We start from the raw sequence: 27,519 nt of genomic DNA on the forward strand, positions 1-27,519 counted from the left end.
GCCCGTCTACTTCCGTAAGCGTCACGTTCTTACGTAGCATCATGGCTGCTGTGGAACAAACACGAGGATTCGAGTTTACGCAAATGTAGTGTGTTTCAGCCTAAAAACTCTCATAAGTGTAAATTTAGAGGCTTTTTGTATTAATATAATTTAAAAATGAGCGACTTGTCGTCCGTGGGCCTGTCGGACTGGCTGGTGAAGCAATGTAAACAGCTGGGGCTCAACAAACCCACTCCGGTTCAGGAAAACTGCATCCCACCCATCCTGGAAGGTAACAGCTCTTCTGTTTAACTAGAGGATAAAATGCTGCATTTAGCCCACATTTTACCAGCTTGATTTATGTGTTTATAGTTTTAAAGTAAAAAAGAAATAACATTAAGCTCTTTTTAAGCCGAATCTACAATCTGTTTTCCCAAACTGTGCAACAGATGGACCAACATGCTGTAATAGCACAAGTGCATTGAGATTTACTAACATTATTTGTTTGGATATAGTTTTAATTTTCACATTTTGTCCCATTTAAACTATAAATTTCGATGCATTTTGTTAATATGTTGTCATTTTTAAAGAAACTTGTTTTCTATCAGTTTTTAGGTTTTAAAGGAAAAACAAAACCTTTACAGAAACGTTTCGGTATGTGGAATGTTGAAATAAATTAAAGAAATAAAAATAAATAAACGGCATATTTTCCAATTTAATGACAAAAATAGTCTAAAAATAGATCTAAAACAATATCTAATATTTTTAGTGTAATGCTGTCTATGGTTGTGATTGTAATGTGATAAAATGTAAAGCTTTATAAACTTGAGGTCTGGTTTTATGATGGTTTGTTTAACACAGAATCTTATTTTTGGTTTGTCAGTTTTAAAGTTATACAAGTTTGAAACAAACAACTGGTCATAATCATTTGTTTAATACACTTATTTATCCTTAGAAAAGAAAAAGGCCCTGTTTTAAACATTTTCAGCAGAACCAGTCGCCTTGGGTTTGTTCTGGTTCTGACCCAGATCCGGTTCTTGTCTCAGGACGCGACTGCATGGGCTGCGCCAAGACAGGAAGTGGGAAGACGGCGGCCTTCGTGTTGCCGGTGCTGCAGAAACTGTCGGAGGAGCCGTACGGCATCTTCTGTCTGGTTCTCACTCCCACCAGGTCAGAGGTCACGGATTCACACGACTCATTCAGTTATCTCAGAAGTTTTGTCTCAGCACACAAATAGCATTTATAATTGAAGTTTTTAAAATACAAAAACAATTCAGAGTGACATTTCACTCTGAATAAAACCACTGAGAGAAAAACGGTTGGATAGAAAACGGGGTGAAAACGTTCTTTTTCATCCAAGACCTCAGTGGAACATAGTTACTAGATTTTATTTATTTTTCCAGTGTCACTAGTTGCTCCAGATGCTTTTCCAGGCTGAGATTTAATGGCCTAAGCAGACAGCTGATATTAAAATGTCACATGTATCTTTTAAGACTTTAATGCAAAATTCACAATTTGCATGTTATTTTACTTCCATTTGGGTTTCTGCTGCTTCTAAAAGAGCTTTAAAAGAAAACCCCAGACGTTTTTTGGCAATAAGTTAAAGATTTTCAGTTTCTGGAAAATGAGCCGTTTCAAAAACCTTCAGAGGTGCGCTGTTACCTAGCAACCGTAGCAGAGCTCCAGCACATTTTGTCAGCTGTTTTTACCGCTGGATGTGTTGTACAATGGCTGCTGGAAAAGAAGAGTGTTTTGTTGTTGACTTACCATCCAGAACCCACTTTCTGAATTCTTGTTGTTTGTGCAGGAGGATCTACTTCTACTTTTCAAAGCTGTACAGTTGCATAATTGCGCACCCAGTAGCACCTTATTCAGATTTAAAGTGACAAGACTAAAATCTCATTATCTACGAATGATTTTGTGCAAAAACATGTTTTGCATCGCCCATAGACTAAACCCAAATGTCACCATTAAAGCAATAAAATCTCTACAGATCTCCATTTCTGAGTTTTATTTAAAAGCTCGTCATGTGATGTCACGCAGGGAGCTGGCCTATCAGATTGCAGAGCAGTTCAGAGTCCTGGGCAAACCTCTGGGTCTGAAAGACTGCATCATCGTTGGAGGAATGGGTAACGCCACGTCAGAACCGGCTGCATCAGAATTCAACATCGCTTGATTTCTGTTTAAATGAAGAGAAGGAAACATTTTCCACTTTATTCCACAGAATAAAGTGGAAAATGTTGCTTCCAGTGTAATTTCTGCCTTGTTGTGAGTGACTGGTTTCCTGTCATCTGGACAGACATGGTGACCCAGGCCCTGGAGCTGTCCAACCAGCCTCACGTTGTCGTGGCAACGCCGGGTCGGCTTTCCGACCACATCCGCAGCTCCAACACCTTCAGCATGAGGAAGATCAAGTTCTTGGTGAGAAAAAAAACTGTAAATATTTGATCACTGATAGAACAAGGATTTAAATCTGTTGCAATTAATCAACCAATTAACTAAATGCATGAAAATTGAAAGGAGCTCAAAAATTTACATTCTGATTATTAGACTGTTCTTTATATTATTTATGGTTTCAGATGCATTTTTTTTTATTTCTGATTTATTTTTAGTTTTTGGTTGTTTTATTTTGGATATTTTAAATATTTTCCAGTTCCAGTGTTAAGTATTATTTATAAAGTTATTGTGATCCTGCATTATTATTAAATATTTTACTTGAAAATGGTGTCAAAATAACAATGTTATTGTTTATCACAATTATTGGGATGATTTATTGTCCAGAGAAATTTGTTATAGAGGCAGTTAAGATAAAACCATGTTGGAACATTTTAAATAAAACTTTTTGTTTCTCTATTTTTGTCACAAAAACACGTTTTTCTGGATAAATTGTCCCTGAACGATAATACTGTTGTTTTAACACCATGCCAAAATAAAACAAGAAGACATTTTCAAAGATTAATAAACATTAAACACTGGAACTGAAAGACATTTTAAATATCCAACATAAATAAAACAAATCAAAATAATTATAAAATGTCTGTAAACAATTGTTCTTAAAAAAGGTTTAGTTGAGTCCAAAGCACCAGACTGAAGAGTTTTATTCTTCAGTTTTTGATACAGAAAGAGAGACATAATAAATTGTTAAATTTGTTTTATCGTGTGATTAATTGATTTATTGCTCTTAAAGCTGAAGTCAAAGTTCTGTTTTTGCCGACTCTTTCTGTGTTTGTTGTCAGATTTTGGACGAAGCGGACCGGCTGCTGGAGCAGGGCTGCACCGACTTCACCAAAGACCTGGAGGTGATCCTGAGCGTGTTGCCGGCCAAACGCCAGACGCTGCTGTTCAGCGCCACGCTCACCGACACCCTGCAGGAGCTGAAGAGCATCGCCATGAACAAGCCGTTCTTCTGGGAGAGCACGTCCGAGTGAGTCGACCCGACGGTCATCACCGTCTGGAAGTCCAACCTTATCAGTTCAAGTTTCCAGCTCAGGGGATGTTGGGGGAAGAAACCTGGAAACTTTTGAGTCAAATGTAATGAAAATACTGAATGTAACTTCAGCTTAGTGGGTTTTTATTTGTAGAAAGAAATTAATATTCCCTCCACTTCACAAATATAGACCAGTTTGTTTTGGTCTTTCATGTGAAATCCTGCTAAATACTTTGACGGGTTTTTTATGCTGAACTTGAATTTAAAAAAGGAGTTGAGAGATAAAACTATTATTCTTTCACTTTTTGTAAACATTGTGATTGTTTTCAATGAGGTTTTCAATGAAGCTGCAGGTTTTGATTATTTCTGAAATCAGTCATTCTGACAATCAGATAAAAAAATTCTGCAGATTTTTCATTCATCCACTTAAGCTTCATTTTTAAAATACTTGAAATACATAAAAATTAAAATAAATTATATTCCTTTCCTAAAGAGGTAAATAAGAATTTTATTGCCTAAAATGCAGAAACAACATTCTTTTAGTGAACATTTCTAGCAAAGAATCTGCAGCTAAAAATACTTCTGGCATCAACACTTTATTGATTTAATATCAATACAGAGTAGGACTGATCTTTGATTATTGTTTTGGTTAACTGATTAGTAACTAGATAGCAAAAGATAAAGTTAAAACTTGAGAACCTTTTGGTTGAACATATTTACAGACGAAAGGTTTTTAAAAAGAAAAAGTGTATATTTTATGTAGGTTTTGCTCTTTTTTTTCTGCATCCGTTTACTCCAGTTAAATTAATCAGCTAAGTTAGTTTTATTTTAATAATCGATTAGTTATTGATATATTGTTGGTGTCAGGACGCGGACAGTGGAGGAGCTGGACCAGCGGTACATCCTGACCCCAGAGAAGGTGAAGGACGCGTACCTGGTCCACCTGATCCAGACGTTCACAGACCAGCATGACGACTGGTCCATCATCATCTTCACCAACACATGCAAGTACGGAGCCACAAACGTGCCAAGTTTAATTATTTAGACTTGTTATCTGAAGGTGCTAAAAAATGCATTTTACTTCTTTTCTTTGTACAAAGTAGCTCATAAAAAGCATTTTGAAATTAAGAGAAACTTTTTTCTTAATATTTTGCAATTTGGCTTTATGGATCCGTACATCAAATAAACCTTTAATGTGGAATAACTGAGGAGTTAAACTGTTTTTCAAAATGGCATAAAAATCATTTGTTGAACAAATACATTGTTTGATTATGACTATTTTCCTTTATAACTTTATCTACCAGATAAACATGACTCAGCTTGTGATCTCACCATTTAATTATTGTTTTTCTATTTCTGTACTAGTTTTGTCAATTTTTTCACCCTTTTTTATTTTCTGATTTGTGTATGAATAATTTAAAAATAAATAAGTAATAATTAAAAGTGCATTGATCAGGTAGAGAAAAATTAATCATTAAGTACATTTTTTAGGAGCTGCCAGATTCTGACGATGATGCTGCAGGCGTTCAACTTTCCTACCATCTGTCTGCACTCCATGATGAAACAGGTGAAGCTGATCAGGATAATCGATCTGAAACGTTAGTTATGACGTCAACGACTAACTTCACCCAAATCTGCAGTTTCTGATCAATTACACTGCAAAAAAAATAAAAAAAATTTCCAACTATTTTTGATCTAGTTTCTAGTGCAAATATATCAGTTACCTGAAATAAGACAAAATTTTACCTAGAAATGATTTTTAAACAACATAAATTTGATTTCAATCAATAATTCCTTAATATTGATCCCCTGGCAGATTGTTTCACTTTTGGGATCTTATAAGTGAAATAATCTCCCAATGGAACTACAACTTTTTCAATAAAACTAAGGATTTATTTACTTAAAACAAGCTTCTATGTCTCGCTAAAATGTTACTTTTAAGTTTGTCTCATTTCAGTTGTATTAAGTAATTTGCACAAGAAACTAGACCAAAAATATTTGGTAAGATTTTGTGTTTTTGCAGTGTACTCTTGCCAGAGAAATGATTATTTAAAATAAATGGTCGCCATTTTGTTTTTCCAGAAACAACGATTCGCCAACCTGGCCAAGTTCAAGGCCAGCGTCTATAAAATCCTGATCGCGACGGATGTGGCTGCCAGGTGAATTATGGCGGCTTGGACTCGGTTCAGGACGGACATCGGGTTTGTTCTGACGGTTTCTGTTTGCTCTGATTTCAGGGGTTTGGATATTCCAACAGTCCAGGTCGTCATCAACCATAACACCCCAGGACTTCCCAAGATCTACATCCATCGAGTCGGGAGAACAGCCAGAGCAGGTAGCAGGCTGGTTTACGCCAACATCACGGCGGCCATGTTTAATCCACTCCGAACTGATTGATTGGATGAATAAACGTCATTTTCTTCTTTGTAGGGAGGAACGGAGTGTCAATCACACTGGTGACGCAGTACGACATCCATCTGGTGCATTCGATCGAGGAGCAGACGAGTAAGTCTGAACGTTATTATAGTAAACTAAAATAAATGAAAACAGTAATGGGGGAAAGCTATAACTAACTGGAACTGTACTGTGCGTTTATAAAACTAGCTAACGCGTGCCGAGCTTACAGATGTAATATCCTTTGTTTTATTGGTAATCAGATAAAATTTTCCACCACAATCTCCTCGTTTGATAAGAAAATGTAATATTTTTATATTCCCTCGAATTTTATCTGGTCTCGTTTTTTGCAGTGGTTTGTGGAAAAGCAGGACGGCTCCTTCGCTCTTTTCCTCCTCAGAAACTTTTCCATTTCACGCTTGCTAAGCTAGCTGGAGGAGCAAAGCAGCTTGATAAATCAATCATTGACTGCAGGACAGTTCAGACAGATTTTATTTGTTTTTCCTGCAGAGACGAAGCTGAAGGAATATCCCATGGAAGAGAAAGATGTTTTGAAGATCCTCACACAAGTCAACGTGACTCGGCGGGAGTGTGAAATTGTACGTTCTTCTCTTTACACTAAGGATTTATGCATTTTGTCATCTAAAAATTAAAAAAACATCCTCTAGTTGTTGCTTCATGATGTAAAAATGTGATTTTATTTAAAATTCTGTTTCAGAGGCTGGAATCGACGGACTTTGATGAGAAAAAGGAGATTAACAAGCGGAAGCAGCTGATCCTGGAGGGGAAGGTGACCAACAGCTGCACATGTCACAGATTCATTCATGTATTAGTTCAGAAACAGACACGCTGCTCAACTCAGGGGTTTTCCTGCTGATTTAAAAATGGTTTAAAGCTAAAGAAAAATTTCCTTTAGCAAGAACTATTTCCCATATTATAAGTTAAAGCGTCTTGTTCCACTAGTATTTGTAACTAGTACTTATTAAAATGAATATTAAGAAATCATTTACTTAAACTCCTATTTCATGCCGAAAAGTTACCTGTAAGCCAGTTTTAAATTATTTAAAGTGTACCAAGATATTTTATACCAAAAATACTTGGTAACATTTTGTTTTTGCAGTGTGGAGACTGTAGCCATGGTACGTTTTGCTTTACAGTTCCTGCGTACAATAAATCAATAACAATATATATCGTGACAGAAATGTGATCAGTGCTGATAGATAATACATCTGATAGAATATTCACTGATTCCAATCAGAACCGCACAGCATTCTGGGGGATGTAGGCAGAGGAAAAGCTTAAACCGCTCAGTCTGCTGGGTGGAATCAACTCTCTTTGGTTACCTGGCAACAGGCTGTAGAATAACTTGTGGTTACCTAGCAACAACCACATTAACTTACAGTTTAAGGTTTCTCTACTGTTCCTCATTTAAAAACGTGGTGAAGTGAAAACTGAATAAAAGTTCACCGCCACCAGTTTGATAATATTTCAGATATTTAAAACAAAAAAACTAATCATTAATTATTCATATCGACTGAAATGAAATGCTTATATCGTGATATGCATTTCCATCCTATTGTGAAGCTAAAATTTCTGTATCCTTTAAATAAAATTTGAGTAAATTAAAATTATATTGTAGAGGACTTGGTTTTAAAATTTAAATAACCAGCTTTGTCAACTTCCTACTGCTGGTTTTGTGGACATTAAAGTTAAAATTGAAAATAAATTCAATGAATGGTCAGTGAACTGGCTAATTTAAGCTACTGGTGGCCCACAAAATTTTATTTAACTAGGCGAGTTATTAAAAACTAATTTTACAATAATGACCAGGCAGAAAGACGGAGCAGCTCAGTTTGTTTTACTGACTAAAAACAAATACATTTAGGAAATCTGTCTTTAAAAGGATAAATTAAAACCGTCTCTTTTAATAGAGACAGTTTTTATAACTGTCTATTAAGTAGAGAGAGTTTCCAAATTTCTGGGTCATGGAATTGTTTTCTCTCGTTGGCCAAAAAAGGTAATTTCAAGGGTCACAAATGGCCCGTGAGCCACACTTTAGACACCCCAGGATTAAGTGAAATCTGTTTTTTTTTCTTTCTTCATATTGTCCCTGTTAAACTAAAATACCTCGGTGTAAATAAGACAGTATGATCTTTCATTTACCACCTTCTCTCTGTTGATGGAAACTGAATCCATCCGTTTTGAAGTTCCTGCCGTTGATTTGCGACCTCTCTGCCGTGTCAGGACCCGGACCTGGAGGCCAAGAGGAAGGCCGAGCTGCAGAAGATCCGGAGCCAGAAGAAGAAGTTCAAGCAGAAAATCCAGGAGAGCATTCAGAGGCAGAAACACGGACAGCTGAAGAAGAGAAAACAAACCAAGAACAAAAAGGCAGAGCTGGCCGCATCATGAAAGCTCCTCCTGTGTATATATACGTTTTATTTCTGTATGCAAATAAAGTTCATGTCACTGAGGCTCAAATCGACCACCTTTATTGATTTAGTTACCAAGGGAAACACCGTCGTGATAAAACAGCACTGCAAAGAATATCCACTGCTTCAAACGCTATTTACATCACATTAAATCCACGAATTTAATCTCTGAACTCCAATATTCAGATCGGATACAGATGTTTGAGCAAATCTACTGAATCACTTCTAAAATAAAAATCACTGCGCGTTTCAACTGACCGCCACTGCGATGATGGAAAAACTACGAAACTATATCAGGGCGTCGTTTTCCATTAAAGCTATCAACATGTTAGGCCTTCGGTGGAGCGGGTTAAAATAATTCATAGCACAAATGAGAGCCGGATGTCAAAAACTCTTGAGTTAAACGTCATCTACCCAGAACAGGATTGTCACATGTCTGCAGGCGTGAGAAGCAGGTGAGGACTACATTCTTACAGGAAGTGCTGCTTACAAAACTACAATCCCATCAGACAGTTTGAGGAGGATACAAAAGTCCAGGTGAGGGAAGGAAAACGGCATCTGCCTCTTTCCTGTAGCCAGCAAAATGCTACAAAAGAGAAATCTTTTGTAAAAATGGGCCAAAAACAACAACAACACCCGCTGATCATGATGCACACAGCAGCAACTGATTGAACAAGAAAAAGGCTCTCAGATATCCAGGAAGCTAAAACATCATAAATCTCCAAAAAGGAATAAAATACATAAAGCAAGCAGAACAGCTTTGGACAAATCAAAACGCCACTGAAGGTAAAAAACTCTACCAGCCTGTTTTTACTCCACAGAGAAGGAAGGTGGCTTTTAGTCACGACCAACATCAACCTGGCTGATTCAACAACAACTCCTTTCTGTGGCGGCCATCTTGCTCTAACGGGTCGTCAGATGCTGGTAGTTTAAGTCCGAACTACATTCATGTCTGTGCTGCAGCTTTTTATCTGAAGGTTGAATGGTTTTAGGCACTGATTAGCATTTTAATCTTTTTTATTTTTCATCCCGCCGTCATCTGATCAGAGCTAGCGGCGTTCCTGCTGATCAGGAAGTTTTTAAATTACAGGGTTAATCTCATCCAGAATTACAACTCCACGGTAGTTTGGCCAAACAGCCGCATCTTTTCGTCATAAATATTTTGTTTCTGAACTGGTTTCTCCCTCAGCCACCTTCCTTTTCTACCTCTCAGTGGATCGATTGCCTCGTCGTTTCCCTCCACACTTATCCCAACTCGAGTGGCATTCGTTCATCGGGTGGGTGTGGAAAAACCCACTTCCCCCCCCGAGGATCCCCTCAGCACTAAGCGTTTAAGCATCCGCCAATCTAAGCACACAGAGTACAGTCAAAAATAAAATGAAATAAATCTGGTCATGAAGCGAAACGCCACTCGCTGTCGTGAGATTACAGTAGGAAAAAAAAGCCTTAAGCTGAAACATCAAATGACACCGAGCCAAATATTCATTGCTGGTCATGTTTTGATAGTTTCACCAACTATTTTTCTTTTTTTGTTGCAATTTTGTGCTCTGTGGTAAGAAAGGTATTCAGAGAAGAAAAACTGTCCCGTGGCGATCACCACGTCGGTCGGTCGGTCGGCGGGATGTGCGTCTCATGCCTGCCTGAAGTCCGCGCGCCGCGTCCGCCGCCGCCTCGCTGGAGACCCTGTGGCGGCGCCGGCGGTTCCCGAGGCAAACGAAGGCATTTCGACGTCAGACTGGAGTGTTCCTGCGTCCTCTGAGAGGGAGAGTCGACTGCTGCTTCCTGCGGAGGCTGCCGAGGAGTCCGGGCCCGGCGGGGTGTCCTCCCCTGACGAGCCGAATCGTTTTTAATTCTCTGGGACGTTGAGGCAGGTTGGCGGTCGGCCCGCCTCCAGGTGAGGTCGGGGGGAGGGAGGGTCGTTTTGTTTCTGACACAGTTTCTGTCCAAATTTTAAGAGTTCTTAAAAATTCCACTGATTGGCTTTGATCCTGGAGCGTTTCCCAGAAGCTTCGGGAGTGGACGGCCGGGGTTGGGTTGGGGGGAGCGGAGCCTCTTGGATTCTCAGGAGAGACCGCGGATCTCTCGTCTGTTTCCCTCAGCAGCCCGACCTGATGCCGCCAGATCCTCGACTTTCCTCCTTCACTCAGCGCGGGCGTCGCCTCCCGCCTCTCTCTCTCTCGCTCGCTCACGCGGCCTCTTTCCGTCTCGCTGCCCGTCTGTTAGCGCCCTCTCCTCCTCCTTCTTCTTCTTCTACCCTCCCATTCTCTCGCTGGTCATCGGTTTGGTTTCGCTATCCCGTCGCTTTCACTTGGTGGTGCTTCGGATGTAGCAGAGGAAAACAGGTATCCATTTTATGTTTTTATTATTTCCCAGATTAAAAAGCTGATGAACTAAGCTCAGCTCAAGCCTAGCTCCCTTCTTCAGGCAACCTGGAACACAGAAAGCCGCTTTTCAGATTGATTTTTGTTTGTATTTAAAGCTGCAGAATGTATATTTAATAAAAAATCTATTTTTCAAATATTATGTTGTTACAGTACGGTAGGAGACAGATAGGAGGGAAAAAAAACAAATGAAGCTCCTCTGTCTTCTCCCAGTGTTAACTGAAAACAACCAATCAGAGCCTGGAGGCGGGACTTAACGCTGTCAATCATGTCTCTCTCTGATGGCAGGTAGCGTGGCTACCGATGGCAGCAGATAAATGGTTTTGCTGCAACACTAAACTGCTTCTCTGATATTAGCACATTCAGCGGCGAGTGCATGAGCATGATTGACAGCTCTAAGACGCTTCTCCTGGGTCCGATTGGTTGTTTTTGGTCGGGAGCACAAGGAGGATGTGGAGGAGATCGATCTTTTCACAGATTATCTTCGTCATGTTGCCACAACAAGTTTTAACAAATACGTAAAAAACATTTTTTAATCTACGTAACATTCTGCAGCTTTAAAGTTTATTTTGATTTCGTGTCTTGATTAATACCAAATCAAAAATAAAAACATTAATACTCAGCCGACCACTTTAAGTGCAAAAATGGAACATTTCCAGCTTTAAACATTTTATATATTTAATTATTCATAGATTTTCCAAATTAATTACAGATCTTTGTATACTAAGGCAGCACCGTTATGAAAACTTAATATTGATATCAGATATTAATACCAGGCCTGTTATGGTGAGAAATAAACCAGGTCATTTTATGAAAGGAAGCTGAGAATTTGCAATAATTTTCTTGTGTCGCATCTCAATCTATTTAAAATAACACAACCGTTTCTCTAGTTGCTCCTTCACTGATTGATTCTCTAACTGATTAAATAAATGCGTTAGTGAGTGAACTGCAGCTACTTACACTTTAGTACTGTGACAGTCCGGTCACCCCGCCATGCTGGTACGCACGTTCACCCTGGTAAGTGGAGTCCTGGGACAGAGCCACGTCGATCTGGGACTTGAACTCATCGCCCAGGTAGCTATCCTGCAGAAGAAGAAGAAGACAGGAAGCATCAGAAAAACATCAGCATGATGAGGAAAACACATTTCCCAGATAACGAGGAGTTCACACGGCTACTGGAGACAGAAAATGGATTATTTCCATCTGAACCACAGGGATTTATTGAAGTTATTTTAATTTGACGTCTTAATGTTTATCTTTATTAAACAACAAGAATCTCCAAGTATATTATAAAGAACCTTAATTCATGGTTGTCCAATAATTAGCCAACAGTCACTGCATCTCAAGAAGTTTGCTGCTTGAATGTTAAGATACTAATGATAAATGGATTTATTATGCATCTCAAACTGTTTATTTAATTTGTAAACAGAAATTCAACTGAATTTATTCAAACATCACAAAAATAAAAATAAAAACCTTAAGTTTCGATGTTCTGTGTAGTAAACGGTAGATGTGGTTAAATCTGTGTTACCTGGGACAACTCTGGCTGGGAGAGGCCAGGTTGGCTCATCTGAGAGGGCTGGCTCATGGAGATGTAGCCCTGAGTCAGCGGCCCCTGGGAGAAGGACTGGGAAGCCCCGTCCTGGCTGACCTGGCTGTTGGGCCCGTTGCCCTGGTGAGCCGAGCCGCGGGCCCGCTGCCTTCCTCCACGGCCAGGTTTACCCTTCATGGCACCGCGGCCTGAAGACGGAGGAAGAGACAAAAATTAAATCTACAAAACCAAGTATCCAGATAAATGATCATCATAAGGCTGGAAAAAACACTCCAGAAGTTTCCATGTTTTCCTCTCTGGCTGCAGACGCTCCTGCACGTTGCACATCCAGTGTCTCGTTTAAAGAGTCACAAAGACACAAATCAAGCTAAGAACAGAGAGAGAAGACGCTCCAAGTACCTGCAGCCGGGCCGTTGGTCTGACCCAGATAGCTGGGCGGAGGCATCGGGGGCATCATCAGGTTGAAGGGTATGGGGATGTTCATGGCCGCCATCTGACCCGGCCCGGTCCCGATCATCCCGATCTGATCGTGAGTTTGGAAGTACATGTTGGACGGACGTCCAGCTGGAACAGAATTCAGCACATCAGTCCAGGACAAACACAGACGACTGCAGAATCAAACGGCTTGTGATGTCAGATAAATACCGGCGCTGCTGCGGTCGTAGGCGGAGCCCGGGATGAGCGCCTCGCGGGCGTCGTACATGGCGGTGCTCATGAAACGTCCCCCCTAACATTCACAACAACATTAGCTCACTGAAAACAGAGGGAAACCTTCAGGTGGGTGAGTTACGGACCGGGTTGATGGTGTTGACCAGCTTGCGGGGCTTGCTGAACTGCATGAGGCTCTCTCTGAGGTTGTTGAGCGGGCCCTCCACCAGAACCTTCTGCTCCTTGTAGTAGTTCAGCAGGTTGTTCCACAGCGGCTGCTTGGACAGCGCCTTGGGGTTCCCCACGATGATCACGCCGTACCTTAAACACGCACAAGACATCTTGACTAAAACTAATACTGGACTTGGATTAGATGAAAAACAATAAAAGGGTCATCTCGTATTTATAAACGCAAAATTATTAATAATTTAATCCAGAGATCAAAAATGTTCAAAGATATGAATCAGAGATTCGGCCGCTGTCAAATAAAGAAAGAAATCCATATTTTAATCAACTGGAACGATAGTTTCCATATTGATTACTAATATATTTTTTAAAGGGCAATTTTGTTTACAGGCATCATAACTCAGTTTATTTATGTTTTCAGTCGCGCTCTGCAAAAATACAACATCTTAAAGTATTTCTTGTTTAGCTTCTACACAAATTATCTTGAAATAAGACAAACTAAATTATATGTATAGGATCTTGTTTTAAGCCAATAATTCCTTGATATTGATGAAAATGTATTAGTTCCACTGGCAAATTATTTCATTTTAGCATGAGAAAAATATCTGGCTATATGTAAAATAATCTGTGGATGAAATGGTACATTGACATTCTTAATATTCAACAATATTAAGACATTATTGACTTAAATCAAGCTCCTATTTCTTGCTGGAAAGTTGCTTGATTTTGTCTTATTCAATGTGTATTAAGGTATTTGCAATAGAAACTTGAACAGTAACTTGGTTTAGTTTTTTCCCTGCAGCGCGTCGTTCTCTGCAGGGTGACTCACTTTGCTCTGGTCAGTGCCACATTGAGGCGCCGCGGGTCGTTCAGGAAGCCGATGCCCTGATGCTCGTTGGCTCGAACGCAGGACAGGATGATGAAGTCCTTCTCTCTGCCCTGGAAGGCGTCCACACTGGCGATTTCCACTTGCTGTCCAGAAACAACACAAGTGAAGAGTTGAAGTGACCAAATAGTGTCCTGGGTAAAGGTCGGTCATTGCTGGGCTGTTGTAGTTTGAATAAACTGCAAACGTTCGGTGTTAATGACCTGGTACAGCTTGGTGTGCAGGGAGCCGCTGAACTGCATGTACTGGACCAGGTAGGAGCGCTGGCCCTCGTACGGCGTGATGATGCCGATCTGGTCCGGTTTCGCTCCCGCCTTCAGCAGCCTGGTGGTGATTTTCTCCACGTTTGCTGCCTCCGTCCTGGAAAACATCAGCATTTCATTAAATATGGAAAACAGAGGAAACGGCAAACAAATGGTTACAGATTGGATCAGTAGTTCTGGTGTAAAGAGTGCAGTGAGAGCTTAAGCTGGAGGATAAATTATCCCAGCGATAAACAATACTATTGTTGTTTTAAGGCCATTTTCAAATAATGCAAGTTGGTGTCTTCAAAGACTAACAAACTTTAATTTTGTAAAGAATAGTTAACACTGGAACTGGAAGTTATTTTAAATATCCAAAATAACAACTAGAAACAATAAATAAAATGGAAATAAAAACCAGAACGTGTTTTTGCAGTACTACAAATATTTAGTACACTTGAATTAAGACTAAACCAAGTAATAAGAAGCTTTTCTGCTTCAATATCAAGTAATTTTTTTTACTTAAATCAAGCTCCTGTTTTCTGCTAAAAAGTTACTTTTAAGCTAATTTTGTTTAGTTTTTTTGCACTAGAAACTAGACCAAAAAGTACTAGGTAAAATTTTCAGTTTTTGCAGTGTAACATGGATTTTAATGACTCTGTAAACAAAATTGTTTACAGAGAAAAACATGAATCATTAATCAAAGGAAATTACTGAGCTCATTTTAATTTATTTGAACCAACTGCTAATTGCGATCGCTGGTTTTTCTTTATGATAGCTCCCTGACTTTGATTCATATCCGTGAATATTTTTGATCTTTGGATTAAATTATGAAAGAAGACGGCTGCTGATACCTGTTCAGGTATGAGGTTCCAGAACTGGCGATTTCCTCCTGACCCTGAGTCACGTAGAAGAACATGGGTTTGTCCGGCTGCGGCCACTGGAAGTCAAAGCCTTTCTTGATGCGATCAGCTGGGAGGAGCAGAGATTTGTTTTCTTTAACCTGCCAATTCGCAGGAGGAACCAGACCTGAGGAAACCAGATGTTCTGGGCTCACCTGCTGTGACGCCGTTCTGCAGGGAGCCCTCGTAGAAGATGTTGGACGGGAAGGCACTGAGAGCCGGGTGCATGCGGTACTGGACCTGCAGGCGGATCGGCCGGATTCCCAGCACCACCAGTCGCTCAAACAGGGACTGAGACAAACCTGCCTTCGCCGCTTTCTTACACATCACCACCGGACCCAGCTGGCAGTGGTCGCCCACCAGAATCAGCTGCAAAACAGGCGAGTCGGTCAGACAGCTGAGTGGGGCAGAACTTCACAACCGAAACGGGAATTATACACGTTTCCCACAGTGAAGGTCCAACACCGTCAAAACATCTTCAGGGTAAGTTTTCTAACTTTTAAAATAAAAACAATACTAATCAACTAAAACTTCATGATTATCTGAAATAACTTATTCCTGTCTATTAATGTCCTCTGATGGTATTTTACAGACAATAAACACTAAAATATAACAAAACTTTATGTTTGGAAATGTCTCTCACTCCGACGGTCCAAGAATAAAACACTAGTTTAACAAAAATCCCCCAATTTCATTAACTTAGTTGAACATAAAAAGTAAAGACCAACATTTAACTCAATTACACAGATTAATAAGCATATTGACAAATTAAGAACAATACTAATTGTTTCAATGTTTAAATTACCTTCCTGATCAAATTAAATGCTAAACCACAAAGAAAATCTCTAAAAAAGTGTTTGCCAAGTTTTCTAGCATTTAGCAAATATATTTTAAATAATTTTGGTAATTTGAATTTACCTAAAAAAACAAGAGAGGTTTGGTCTGATTTAACTTCAGATGGTGAAAGAAAATGTATTTTTCCATCAGGTGTATGAAAACATCAAACTGTAAATTATTGCTGTTTGAATATCAAACACTGAATTGAAATTCAATCAAGGATTTAAAGAATCCGTCAGACTGATGAACTGGACTGGAGTCGTTTCTGTCATGAAGCAGCGTTTAGCACGGAGGTGGCCGTTTTGGTGCCTTCCTGTACCTGCTTTGCTCCCAGCACCACCGGGACCATGCACTCCGGCTCGGTGGCCTGGGTGCTCTCGTCGATCAGGATGGACCGGAATTGCATCTTGGCCAGACGGGGATCTCCGGCTCCAACGCAGGTGCAGCAAATCACATCAGCGTTCTGCACAACGAAGAGGAGGCAGAAGATTGATTCCTTCTGTCTGTACGGCATCAACACCACGTTCAACAAGCCAAGTTAACGGCTATTGTTCCTTGAACAGGTTAGGATACATCTGTAGGCCGAACTAAACATGTTCAGTCATTTTCTTTCTTTTTTTTAGGAAAAACTGAAACTTATGTTTGTGCTTCTTACACTCCATATGGCTCTTTGAATGCATCAAAGCCTCACATGGGTTGGCAACAGAAATGAACCAACAGCAAAAACAACAGTTAACCAGACAACTGGTGTTAAATTCCTACCAACTCATGACAGAAGTAAATCAGGAAGCTAGCAAGGGTAAATTAGCAGCTAGCTAGCGGTAGCCTCAATCGGACCAAAAACACAATCAAGATGTCTGCGCACGACTCAAACTTTTCTCCCCCGACAGAAAAACAGCGACATATTAAATAGTTGTGCCACAAGAGACCAACTTACTATTTACCTTTCACGGATGCAGACACCATGAACAAAACAGAGTTTATTTCCGTCACGGTTTTATGGATGTTATCAGAGAACCCTGAGCTCTCACCATGAGCAGCTCCCTCTCGGCGGTGCGCTTCAGGGCCCGGTAACGCTTCTCGTCAGCAGACGACAGCTCTCCGGTCTCATCCTTCAGCTGCTGCAGCTTCTGGAGCTCTGGCATGCTGCAGAGACCGAGAGGAGACGCCAAAACTCACCCACAGTTCAACGCTTGAATCAACAACATTTACATCTGCAGCAATCACAAATATCAGAAACATTCATCTGAACAAATTTAAAATTTATTTATTGGTTTTGATTTTATGTTTTTAGTTTCTTTTTCATAATTTAACATGATGGTCCCAAAAGTTTGAGTCCTTAGGAAAGTTTAGATCAACCACAGGAATATGAAGACATGAGCAAAGACTTGCAGCGACGATGACTGACAGGCTGCAGCTAACATTTATTTTATAGCATAAAAAGAAAAAACCAAACAAAGCTAAAAATGCAATTTCAGGAGTTTTGGCTAAAACATATTTACAGACAAAAGTGTTATCTTAAAAGAAAAATGTTTTTATAACGTTTTAATTACTGCTTTGAATATGTTGCTTTTATCACCAAATGAAATTTATTTATTTGAGTCTGTTCAGTCCAGGTAACTATTTATTAATCGTTTCAGCCCAGATGATTGTTACCATTTTATAACTTAACCAAAACCAAACAGCATTCAGCTTCTATGCACCACAAATCCAGAATAAACTTCCAGAAAACTGCAGAACAGCTGGAACACTGAGCGCCTTTAGATCTAGACTAAAAACCCACCTGGTTGAAGTTGCTTTTGAAACATCAACAACATTCTGATGTGTAACGAAGGCACTCCAAGACGTTTTAATCTTTATGTTTTAGTGTTTTTATGATGTAAAGCACCTTGAAATGCCTTATAAATAAAGTTTGATTGATTAACTGACTTAACAACAACAGTTAAAACACGTTCAGGCGTTAGAAGTTCCTTCTCCTCCTCTGACCTGTCCATGTTGCTGATCTGGTTGTGGAGCGCCAGGAAAGAGACCGGAGACTCGATGGCCTCCCGGCTCTTGGCGCACAGCCTGACGACCTTCAGCCCGGTCTTGTCGATCTTCTCCGTCAGCTGATCCACGGCGATGTTACTGGGAGCGCACACCAGGACTGGTCTGCAGGACCAAACACAGAAACGGTAAAACTGCTGTAGGGAGTCGTGGCACCTGGAGAGCGTCTAAATTTAAGGACGATGCGTCTCACCCATTCCCCTGCCGGGACAGGTGGTACACGATCGTAGCGGAGGTGACGGTCTTGCCGGTGCCAGGCGGACCCTGGATGAGACTGAGCGGCCGCTGCAGCACAGTCTTCACAGCATAAACCTGGACAAAGGGTGGAGGTTTTAATACAAATAAATTAGAAAACTACAACATTAGATGGAGGCTAATCAGAGTTTGGCTCTGACCTGTGAGTGGTTCAGGTCCGGCAGGCCCGGAGCGGTGAAGCGCTTCGGCAGCTGGCACTTGATGGTGACGTCTTCGACCTCGTGACCCAGAAGTTTGTGGTAAATGTAACCGGACACGGAGGTTTCATCGACGGCAAACGTCTTCAGGGCGCTCTGCATCCTGAGCAAAAACACAACAGGAAGTACAGAAAAAAGTCCAGATGTGCAACTTTTAGCTTCTAAATTAGAAAATATTTTAAAACTACATTAAAATAAGGACTTTTAAGTAAGATAGCCATTGAACTGGAAACTACAATTATATTTAAATTAAGACAAAGTTGAAATAATCACCGGAACCCACCAATGTTTATGACTTTTAAGTTGATTTAATTTCCTAAAGCTAGAATCACAATTATGAATGGAAATCTGAGCAAATGTTCTCCATACTGCCGTTTTCCAGACTTTGAGACGGATATGAGAAATTACCAAAAAAGCTAAAGCTCAAATAGAGGATGACTCAGATGAGAGACGGAGGAAAGAAGAAAAGTGGAATATCGCACCTGATGTCTTCACTGCAATATTTTTTAAAATCGTGCAGCCCTGTATGCGATCATTAAATACCTTTTCTCCCCAACAAGAGCTTTTAAAAGAAGACACACAACATTTTCAAACTTCTGATGCATTTAGGCTTCTGTGTTTATTTTTGCTCAATCAATATTGTTGCCAACAAAATATTATTTTTCATAAATCTTTTAACAATTCTGTGTTTAAGGGACTGAAGCTACAAATTATTACAATTATTAAATATAAATCATGATTCCTGCCACCTGATTGGCAGACGAGGACTGGCCAGAAGATTCACGGTTTAATGAATCGCAGATGAAACTTGTTTTCCAATCATCTCTGGACCAAATATAAAGTTTTCAATAAACAAGGCCCTCGATCTTCATCAAACACCAATTATCTCCTAATTAATAACAATTTATTAACAACTGCCTCACACTACAGCCACATTCACACACTGATACGCAGCTCAAACTAATATATAATTGTAAAATAATTCTAATTATATAAAACATTAAAAAAATTATATTTTTTTAAACATAACTTTTCTGAGGCTCCTGGTCATTTAAACATGTATTTGTTAGGTTATAATGGAAAATGAACTGAGAAAGAAGGGAAGTTCTTCTTTCCAGAAAATAAGAGCATATATTAAAACTGAAACAAACCAGAGACTTTCCCAGACTGCCTGTATTTTTATCATTTAAATTAGGGCTGCACCGATTGCGGATCTTTTAAAAAGCCAAACTTGCCAATTCCGATTTTGGCCAATACCAGATTTTTGTCTGAAATGTTGCTCAACAGATCAAGACAGTTGCTGAATTTGCAACAATGGGGTGATTATCGTTAACTGTAAATGTGCAGACATAACCTGGTTGGACGGTTTGTCAGTAAAACCTCTCTAACGGGAGAAAATAAAAGCACAGAGGCCGATTTTTAGACTTTTGCCGAGGTTGATAACATCAGCGGATAAGAGCTGCTTCACATGTAAAAATCACCGATCTCCCAAAATTAAGGAAATTGGCTGGCCGATAAATCGGTGCACCTCTAACTTAAATTTTTAAAAATGTCACAAACCTGTCAAAGGAAGTTGATTTCCAAACAAAATCCACTTGGAAGTTATGAGGGATTTCCACAGGCGCTCCGACGCTGCTGCGCAGCTCAATGGCAATTTCATCCCCATAGTCTTTAAAAACAAGCTTTTAAGGACAAAAACAACACAGCTGCAGTTTTAATGATGTTTAAACATTACATAGATTTGTTGGGCACAGCTGGAGCTGCACGGAACGTGAAGGATACTGTCGGGGACTTTGATGACGTGACCGATGCCTTTCCACAGAGGAGCCAGGTCTCCTTTGTAGCGCAGGCAGATCTCGTCGCCCTGCATCAGCCGCATATCTGGGGTTCACCAAAAACAAACAAGTTACTGACCCGTTTACGCTAAGAAGCAACAAAAACATCAATCACGCCCCATCACTCATGACAACACACTGGTGAAAAAAATAAAAAATATATTTTTAAAAAAATGTAGGGATGCCACCAAAAAAATGCAGGAGGGAGGGAGGCTGCATGCAAGTCTGATGACTGAGGGGAGTTTGGAGGGAGCTACAGCGACACCACAGAACCACGGGAGGAAACAACGTTAAAAGCATTACCACCTGAATCCGTCTTGGGAAGTGTGAAATATGCAATCCGCTTTTTGTTTAACCCCAGGTCCCACCTGACGGTTATATTGTCTTGAGTCTGGAAAAGAAAACAAACAACAACTGAACATCTGCAGAAGAAGGCTCAGTAAAGCTGCAGGTGCTTAAAAATAAAAACTAATGTGAGTTTTCCTCATGCATTTCTCCCATTTATTGCGGTGACAAACGTTGCTATGGCAACCATGGCTGCTGTGTTGAATTGCAGGGGAAGGAAGTTCAGTCATTGAGATTTTTTTTCCTGCTACTTTTACACACATCAATCAAAAACTCCTCAAATCAAATCAACCGTAAATTGATCTTCTGAATACGATGGAGACGTTTGAGCCTGGCGGCGAACAGAACCGACCCGGTTTTATCAGGACTCAACATAAAGTCGTCTGAACGCTGTAGAGAAACGAGGGAGGGAGTTTCTGCATTTACTAAAAATAACTGCAGTTTCATCTTTAGTCATTGAGGATTAGTGGTCTGTTCAGAAACACATTACTTTACCTTTAATACTCTAATAAGATGTTTCTCGTTTATAGTAATTTTGGTGAATATTGCACACTGTACATTGTTATTTTCCATGTATAGTAGTGATAATCTAAATAATTAGGCCTATAGTAGTTTGTTTCAGTAAAGTTAATATTTTCCTGTTTATTATTATCTTTCATTCTACTCAGAAATTACAAAACAGCCAAAAAAAGAAACATACGCAGCTTTATTAAATGCTAAGTTTGTCATGTTTAGGTCGTTTCTGTGATGAAATGATTAAAAGCAGCAGATCTGGGGGTTTTAGGAAACTGTTAGAGTAAATATATCACAAAAGAAAAACAATGTGCTGCACTTTTCATAATTATCCCATTTTTTGGATAACAGTACGTCCTTAACTTTATGCTAAACTCAAATAACAAAGTGAATCACAAATCATACAATTTGCTTCTGCAGAATTAAAAACAAGAGACTGAATTAAAACAGAAACTGAACTGTCAGTATTTGACTCATTTGGAGCTTATCGAGGGAATGTTTAAAGTTTCAGTAAATTACAGAAATGCTTAAGAGGTTTCATTAACTCCACAAAATGTCAAAAATAACCTGGAAGAAAAAACTGTGCAGTAATGTTTGAGATAAGAAGCAAAAATCCCATTTATTCATTTCTTCATCGTTTACGATTCAAACTCTTCTCCTCATGTATTTTGTACCTGTGACTCCTTTAGCTTTTTGTCATAATCGGCCTCCAGTTTGACCAAAGGGCCAAAGATGTTCTGGTACTGGTAGGCGTCTTCGTAGCGCAGCAGCACATGCTGGGGTTCTTCATCCACTCCGGGTTTCTCCAGGTCTTCCAAAGTAGCGCCAGGATTGTCCTTAAAATAAAAAAAACCGCAGTCAGACCGAGCCGGCCCGTAACTCTAAGCAGCAGACGGCTTTTCCCGCTCTCGTAGAGCGGCGCTGCTACCTTCCAGAGCTCCTCCAGCTTGTTGATCTGCTGGGCGGTGATCTGCCGGGCGCGGAGCTGCTCCTGCTCCGACGGGATCTTCACCAACCAGGACAGGAAGCAGCGGTCCTGGATCAGCGGCTGCCACTGGGAGCTGTCCCAGTTGATGTCTTTCAAGCTGCTCTGGCTCGCGCACGGCTGCCTGCACGCGAAAATGAACTCAGAAAGTAAATATTTAACAAAGACGATTTAATAACATGATCTGTAAATCAGTGGATATTTTAGAACTTGCTGTGCCAACACAAACCCGTGCTTCGGCCTGCAGCTGCACCACGAACTAACCCAGATGTAACAAAATGAGCTGTGATCTGAAGGCTCCCACTGAACAGATTCTCACTAATCCATTTGTAATTCTGTCTTTAGAAACAAATTAAATCAAAGTAGTCACAAAACTTTCTGGCTTTTTGACCTTTTACATCAACTTCTCAGATTTTCTTACCCAGAAAAAGGCAAATAAAATATATTTTCCGAGGTTTTGAGATGCAAAGGAGAACAATTCAGAAGCTGCTAAGATGTGATTATCTCTGTTGGTTGGAAACCAGAAAGTTCTTGGTGAGCATTTAAAGTTAAATGGACTAAAACATCCTGAACCTTCAGCACCGCAAAGAAAACAACTTTGGGATATAACAAAGCAGGGCAGCAGCTAAATATTACTTTAGTGAATCTACTATTCTGATGATTAATTGAATAAAAATCTGGCAGATTTGTCATTTAGCAACTTTAAGCTTTTTTGTATAATGTTAGAAATACATTAAAAGACGCAAATAAACAATTCAAATAAAATTTTTAAATAATAAAGTAAACATTTTATTAGTGAATATGAACCAGCTGAAGCTAAAACTAAACCACTTGAGGAGTTTTGGGTCAAATAAAGTTGATTTTTATATTCAATGCTAAATAGAAGATATTTCGAACATTTCTGGCTTAATTTCTCCACTTAAGTTGATTTTTCAGCCTCTTTTCCAGTTTGTATACTCTAATTAATTAATCATTACTATATTAGTTGACAATTATGTCAATAATCAAATAATCTGATTAGTCGTTTCAGCCCTAAAACAAAGCTGAAATATTTAAAACACCACAAAGTGATCTAACTCGGATAAGAAAAAGCTAATTAAAAGAATTTAATTGCAACTTTTACTGGAGAGTATTTACTGGAAACAGAGTGCTCTTCTGATTTAATACGCTACGTTAAAGACATTTCAATGCTGCTGTGATTCTCACACACAATGAGATCAAAAAGTGGCTCCAACAAATGATGCATGGAAACTGGAACACAATCAATCATGTGTGGATGTAACAGCACATTTTCAGCCTATTGACGAATAAATCAGCAAACTGCCGAACTAAAATAAAACAATCCGGAATGACAGGTTGCTGAGAATTATTTAATTTCTGCTTCTGATGAAGTGTGAGACACTGGACTTGTTTATAAGTGAATCAGATCAGCTGTTGGTTGGTTTGTAAGGGTCAAAGGTCAGCAAGTGTTTAAATATCCCCACTCATATTTAATTCTGCAGCTGAGCCTCTTTTACCAGCCGGACTGAGGCAGCCGAGGCTCATCACGTCACACTGCAACAGGTGTGTAAACAAAGAACCCAAACCAAAACTATTTGTCCGTTCCAACTTATTTTTAACTTGCCTGAAGCAAAATAAATACAACTTTGTTCAATTAAACAGGTTTTTTTTCTGATATGTGGCAACTAAACAATACTTTATTAATCCCAAAGGGAAAGTAAATATAACCATTATTATACAGTTTTCTTCCAGAGATCAGAGTGTTTCTGTTCACACATCAACACCTCCAGTGTTGTCGCAGTTCAGGTAACTTCCTAGTTTCTTTTTCTATTAAAATTTAATTAAATGTATTACTTTCCATAATAGAGAACCAACTAGTGGATAAATAAGACTGTTTGAGGTTAATCATCTAAACAAAGTTTGAATCCTGTTTTAGAAGCAGATTTGAAAGAGAAGAGAATCTAAAACAATCATTTTAGATTTTGTCAATGTTTCCCCCACAGAAATATACATGAACTGTGAATCTCTGCTTTTAAACGAAATCAGCAGAGACGCTTGTCGCTGGACAAGAAATAGGTGCTACAATAGACTTCTCTCCTCAAGTTAAGAACATTCATCATATCTTGTTTGTAAGAAACGTATAACAGAAAGTTTAGGAGCAGTAATAAACCAGCCTCTGATTGATTTCCTTTACCTGCAGAGCAGCACCACCACAGAGTCGGCTTTAGCCGGGATGAAGCCCAGCAGGAAAACGTTGCGACAGCCGCAGTTGTAGCACTCCAGCACCGTTTCGCCCAGAGGCCCGTCTTTATGCAGAGTCACCTCTTTACATTTGGCCCTCACCATGTGGTTCACAATGTGGCTGGAGGGGAAACAAAGGACACAAAGTCACCAAAGATGCAGAAATAGTTACATATAAACAGCTCTGGTAAAAATGAAGAGCCCACTGCACTGAACCTCAGTGAAACCTCCTGATTATTCCACCAAATATCGATTCTGAGCTCTTCCTGAGTTAAAACATTAGTATTATTGTTTCTAAATGAATATTAACTTGTTTTCTCTCCATCTTTTTCATTATTTTGACCATTTATCATTTTATGCAAATAAATACAACATTTTTGCTTTGAATTACAGAGACATGTCAGGAGTTCATAGAATAAAAGAAAAATGTTAATTTTACTCAAACATAGACCTATAAAAAGTAAAATCAGAGAAACTGATCATTTTAAGTGCTCTCTGATTTTTTAAATAGCTGTAGTGTTTATTAATAGTATTCTATGATGCATGACAATTGGTCTACATAACACATTTTAAAATTGGTTTAATGACATGATATAGTAATTTAGTAATAAACCACACGTTTGGTAATATCGGCTTCAATGTGACAGCATCAACAGAAAAATACACAACCACATCTCATCATACATATCCAACAATCTGACTGTTTTCATGCCAACATTTCCTAATTATTGCTGCCACAGTCATGGTGTGATGATCAGAGGAAGATGAGACCACAGACCTGCCAGACGTGTTGCCACGGCCGTTACAGAACCACTTCTTACTGGTGTTGCAGTACACCACACACGCTGGGTCATGGATGCCGCAGTAGCTGCAAGACAAAGACACGTTTCATCCCAGAAATCTAGATATTTAGCATTTTACATCATTTAATATGACATTATTTTAAATTCTAACCACGGATTGATCCTGCAAAACAACTTTACAAAAATGTATTTATCTGATTTCCCTCTTTAGTAAAATGTTAATGGTCAACAGCAGCCTCCTTCTGATCACTGCTCAACAGAAAACATTGTCCCATTATGGGTCACTGTGGCATTCACAAGTCAAAATCACAGCAGTGTGCGCTTTCAGAAAATGCAGGACAGGAAAACATTACTGTAAACAGAGGAGTGTTAATCTGAAACAAACCTGCACAAAGTAGTGAGTAAAGTTACAAATAGTTTCCAATAAAACAGATGCCACTAATGCAGGAAGCTGCAGAGCTGCTACATACATGAAAAATTATTTACCAATGAAGGAAACGATACATTTTTCTTCCCAGGATCAGACTGCTTACACAAGAGCTCTGATTTATATGATTGTTAAAAAAATAACACAGAGAATTTACCGCAAATGATTTATAAAATACATAAATGTATGTAAGCATGATGTTGGACCACAGATCATACAAATCATGCTATATCCAGTCAACTTGGAAGACTAGTTTCCTCTGTGAATCAGTTTTAATTTCCTTACATTGCAGCACAATTTAAAGCCAAAACCTACAAAACTTTAGCCTTATTTATACTGCTTTCTCATTGTGGTTATATAAGACAATTTTTATTTAAGCTGCTTGAAAGAAGCTGGAAGAATGAATCCAGTGACACCGAGATGCAACAAAGAACAGGTCTGATCAGCTGATGCTTTTGTTAATATTTCCAACTAACTGGAAAGACTCCCGGATGAGTATTTTGAGCCACATATCTAAAGTCTTTCGGGGATTCCCCTCTGTGTCTCCATCATCACTAAGGCTGCACAAATATATCTTAAATACAAGAAAAGCTCTGCATCACTCAACATGTTATTCTACTAAAAATATATGTACACAGACAATGGACGCCAGAGGAAAAAAAACAGGACAAGCTGGAGAGATTATGTTTCTAAGCTAGTCTGGGAATGCCCGGGGATTCCCCTGGAGGAGCTGGGCTGAGTGCCTGCTGCTGAGGCTGCTGTCCCCACAACCTGACCCCAAACTAACCAAAAATAACAGATGGATGACCAGAAGGTTCATCTGAAAGGTGCTACTTTAACATAGTTAGAATGATAAAATGTGTCTCGGGTTTAGGTGACACAGAGGATTAAGTGTTAGAGGAATAATATGGAGAAAAACAGAGCAGTAGAACACCCCAGCATGTTCTGGTTCCTCTCACGGTACCTGCATGCGTGTATTGGAAGATCTTTGGTGTAGTAGGTGTCTTCTTCATCCTCCTCAAAGTTGAGCTCGCCCAACAACTGGCTGGTTTTGGCCACAGAATCATCCATTCCTCCATTGTGAAGACCCTCATCAGGACCATTGATCTGTCGAATGCGTAGGGAATAAATTACTGGTCCATTCTATCTGTGATTTTCACCTTCCACATGCGTTTTTTTCCATAAGCGCCATTACAGCTAACTATACTTTCACCTGAGCACGAGCTTCTCCTAACATGTTTAGTTATAATTCAGTAAACTTTCCCCAGAGAAGCTGCTCTTCTGCTTGAGAATAATATTTTAGCCTCTAACATGTGGTAGAGACAATCATTATGAGGCAAACTCGGTGCTAACAGACCAGCTAACGGCTGAGGAAGGCGCACAGTGAGGATGTGGACACGTTGACAGATTGTCAACGGTGAAACTACTGTCATCCCAAACAACTGGAGATATTTCCGTGACTCCGTTTTGATTTAGCTATCAGGAATAAGGAGGTGAGACAAATGGAGCAACTTTAAGAGTGTACTTAACGGTCTTAGCAAACGTTAGCTTAAGCTAAGCTAAGGAGGCTAGTAGTTTTAATAATAGCAGGCTAGCAGCGGCAAGCTAACGTCAGCACCGCGCCTTCTGCTGAAAATGAAAGCCTCGAACCTGTCCGTCCAACTGGCTCTGGGTCTGGCCTTGTGTTTGCGTCTGGCTCGGAAGAGTGAAGTCAGTGAAGTCGTACTCGGAGCCCTGGGTGTCCGCTCCGAGCAGCTCCGCTTCTTCGGTGTCCAGGAAGGTGAGGGTCTGGGAGCTCGGCCCGTACGCCTCCACACTCATTTTCGTCCCTTAACTTTCGCTTTACTCTGCTGTTTCCGGTGCTCGTAAGAGACAACTAAACAGTGCGAAGTGTTTATTTGTTGATTTATCTTTCAGAAAGCGTCGCCAAGAGTCCGAATTTGAACCCAAACAAAAATGGAAACGATCAGAACCTCGATAGCTTCAGCGGGACCAACAGCCCAGCGGCG

At 39.7% G+C, this 27,519-nt stretch overlaps 2 protein-coding genes across 4 annotated transcripts; one reads left to right on the plus strand and one right to left on the minus strand.

The window, feature by feature from the left end:
- Positions 1 to 9: 9 nt before the first annotated feature.
- On the plus strand, positions 10 to 8,278 carry ddx49 (DEAD (Asp-Glu-Ala-Asp) box polypeptide 49). Its single transcript, XM_008406615.3, has 13 exons — positions 10 to 271; positions 1,026 to 1,149; positions 2,023 to 2,108; positions 2,279 to 2,400; positions 3,216 to 3,403; positions 4,274 to 4,414; positions 4,898 to 4,973; positions 5,489 to 5,565; positions 5,644 to 5,741; positions 5,837 to 5,911; positions 6,311 to 6,399; positions 6,519 to 6,590; positions 8,045 to 8,278. The coding sequence occupies exons 1-13, from the start codon at positions 157 to 159 to the stop codon at positions 8,207 to 8,209; spliced, it is 1,428 nt and encodes a 475-aa protein (XP_008404837.1). The 5' UTR covers positions 10 to 156; the 3' UTR covers positions 8,210 to 8,278.
- LOC103463333 (UPF1 RNA helicase and ATPase) lies at positions 8,274 to 27,519 on the minus strand. Of its 3 annotated transcripts, none has more exons than XM_017304433.2 (24): positions 27,161 to 27,519; positions 26,475 to 26,617; positions 25,059 to 25,148; positions 24,234 to 24,401; positions 21,983 to 22,163; positions 21,729 to 21,890; positions 20,500 to 20,587; positions 20,144 to 20,242; positions 19,922 to 20,030; positions 18,305 to 18,464; positions 18,103 to 18,221; positions 17,850 to 18,014; positions 16,895 to 17,009; positions 16,183 to 16,326; positions 15,182 to 15,395; positions 14,979 to 15,096; positions 14,086 to 14,242; positions 13,826 to 13,968; positions 12,957 to 13,131; positions 12,808 to 12,889; positions 12,562 to 12,726; positions 12,142 to 12,350; positions 11,571 to 11,693; positions 8,274 to 10,546 (listed from the first exon to the last, which is right to left on the minus strand). In XM_017304433.2, the coding sequence occupies exons 1-23, from the start codon at positions 27,329 to 27,331 to the stop codon at positions 11,574 to 11,576; spliced, it is 3,297 nt and encodes a 1,098-aa protein (XP_017159922.1). In that variant the 5' UTR covers positions 27,332 to 27,519; the 3' UTR covers positions 8,274 to 10,546; positions 11,571 to 11,573. The 3 variants fall into 3 exon arrangements, with proteins under 3 accessions (XP_017159922.1, XP_008404839.1, XP_008404838.1); XM_008406617.3 differs by having other exon boundaries at positions 8,274 to 10,658; positions 20,503 to 20,587; positions 27,161 to 27,518; XM_008406616.3 differs by having other exon boundaries at positions 8,274 to 10,658; positions 27,161 to 27,518.

This window comes from Poecilia reticulata, chromosome 4, assembly GCF_904066995.2.
Source record: "Poecilia reticulata chromosome 4, P_reticulata-male-v2, whole genome shotgun sequence".
NCBI lineage: Eukaryota > Metazoa > Chordata > Actinopteri > Cyprinodontiformes > Poeciliidae > Poecilia > Poecilia reticulata.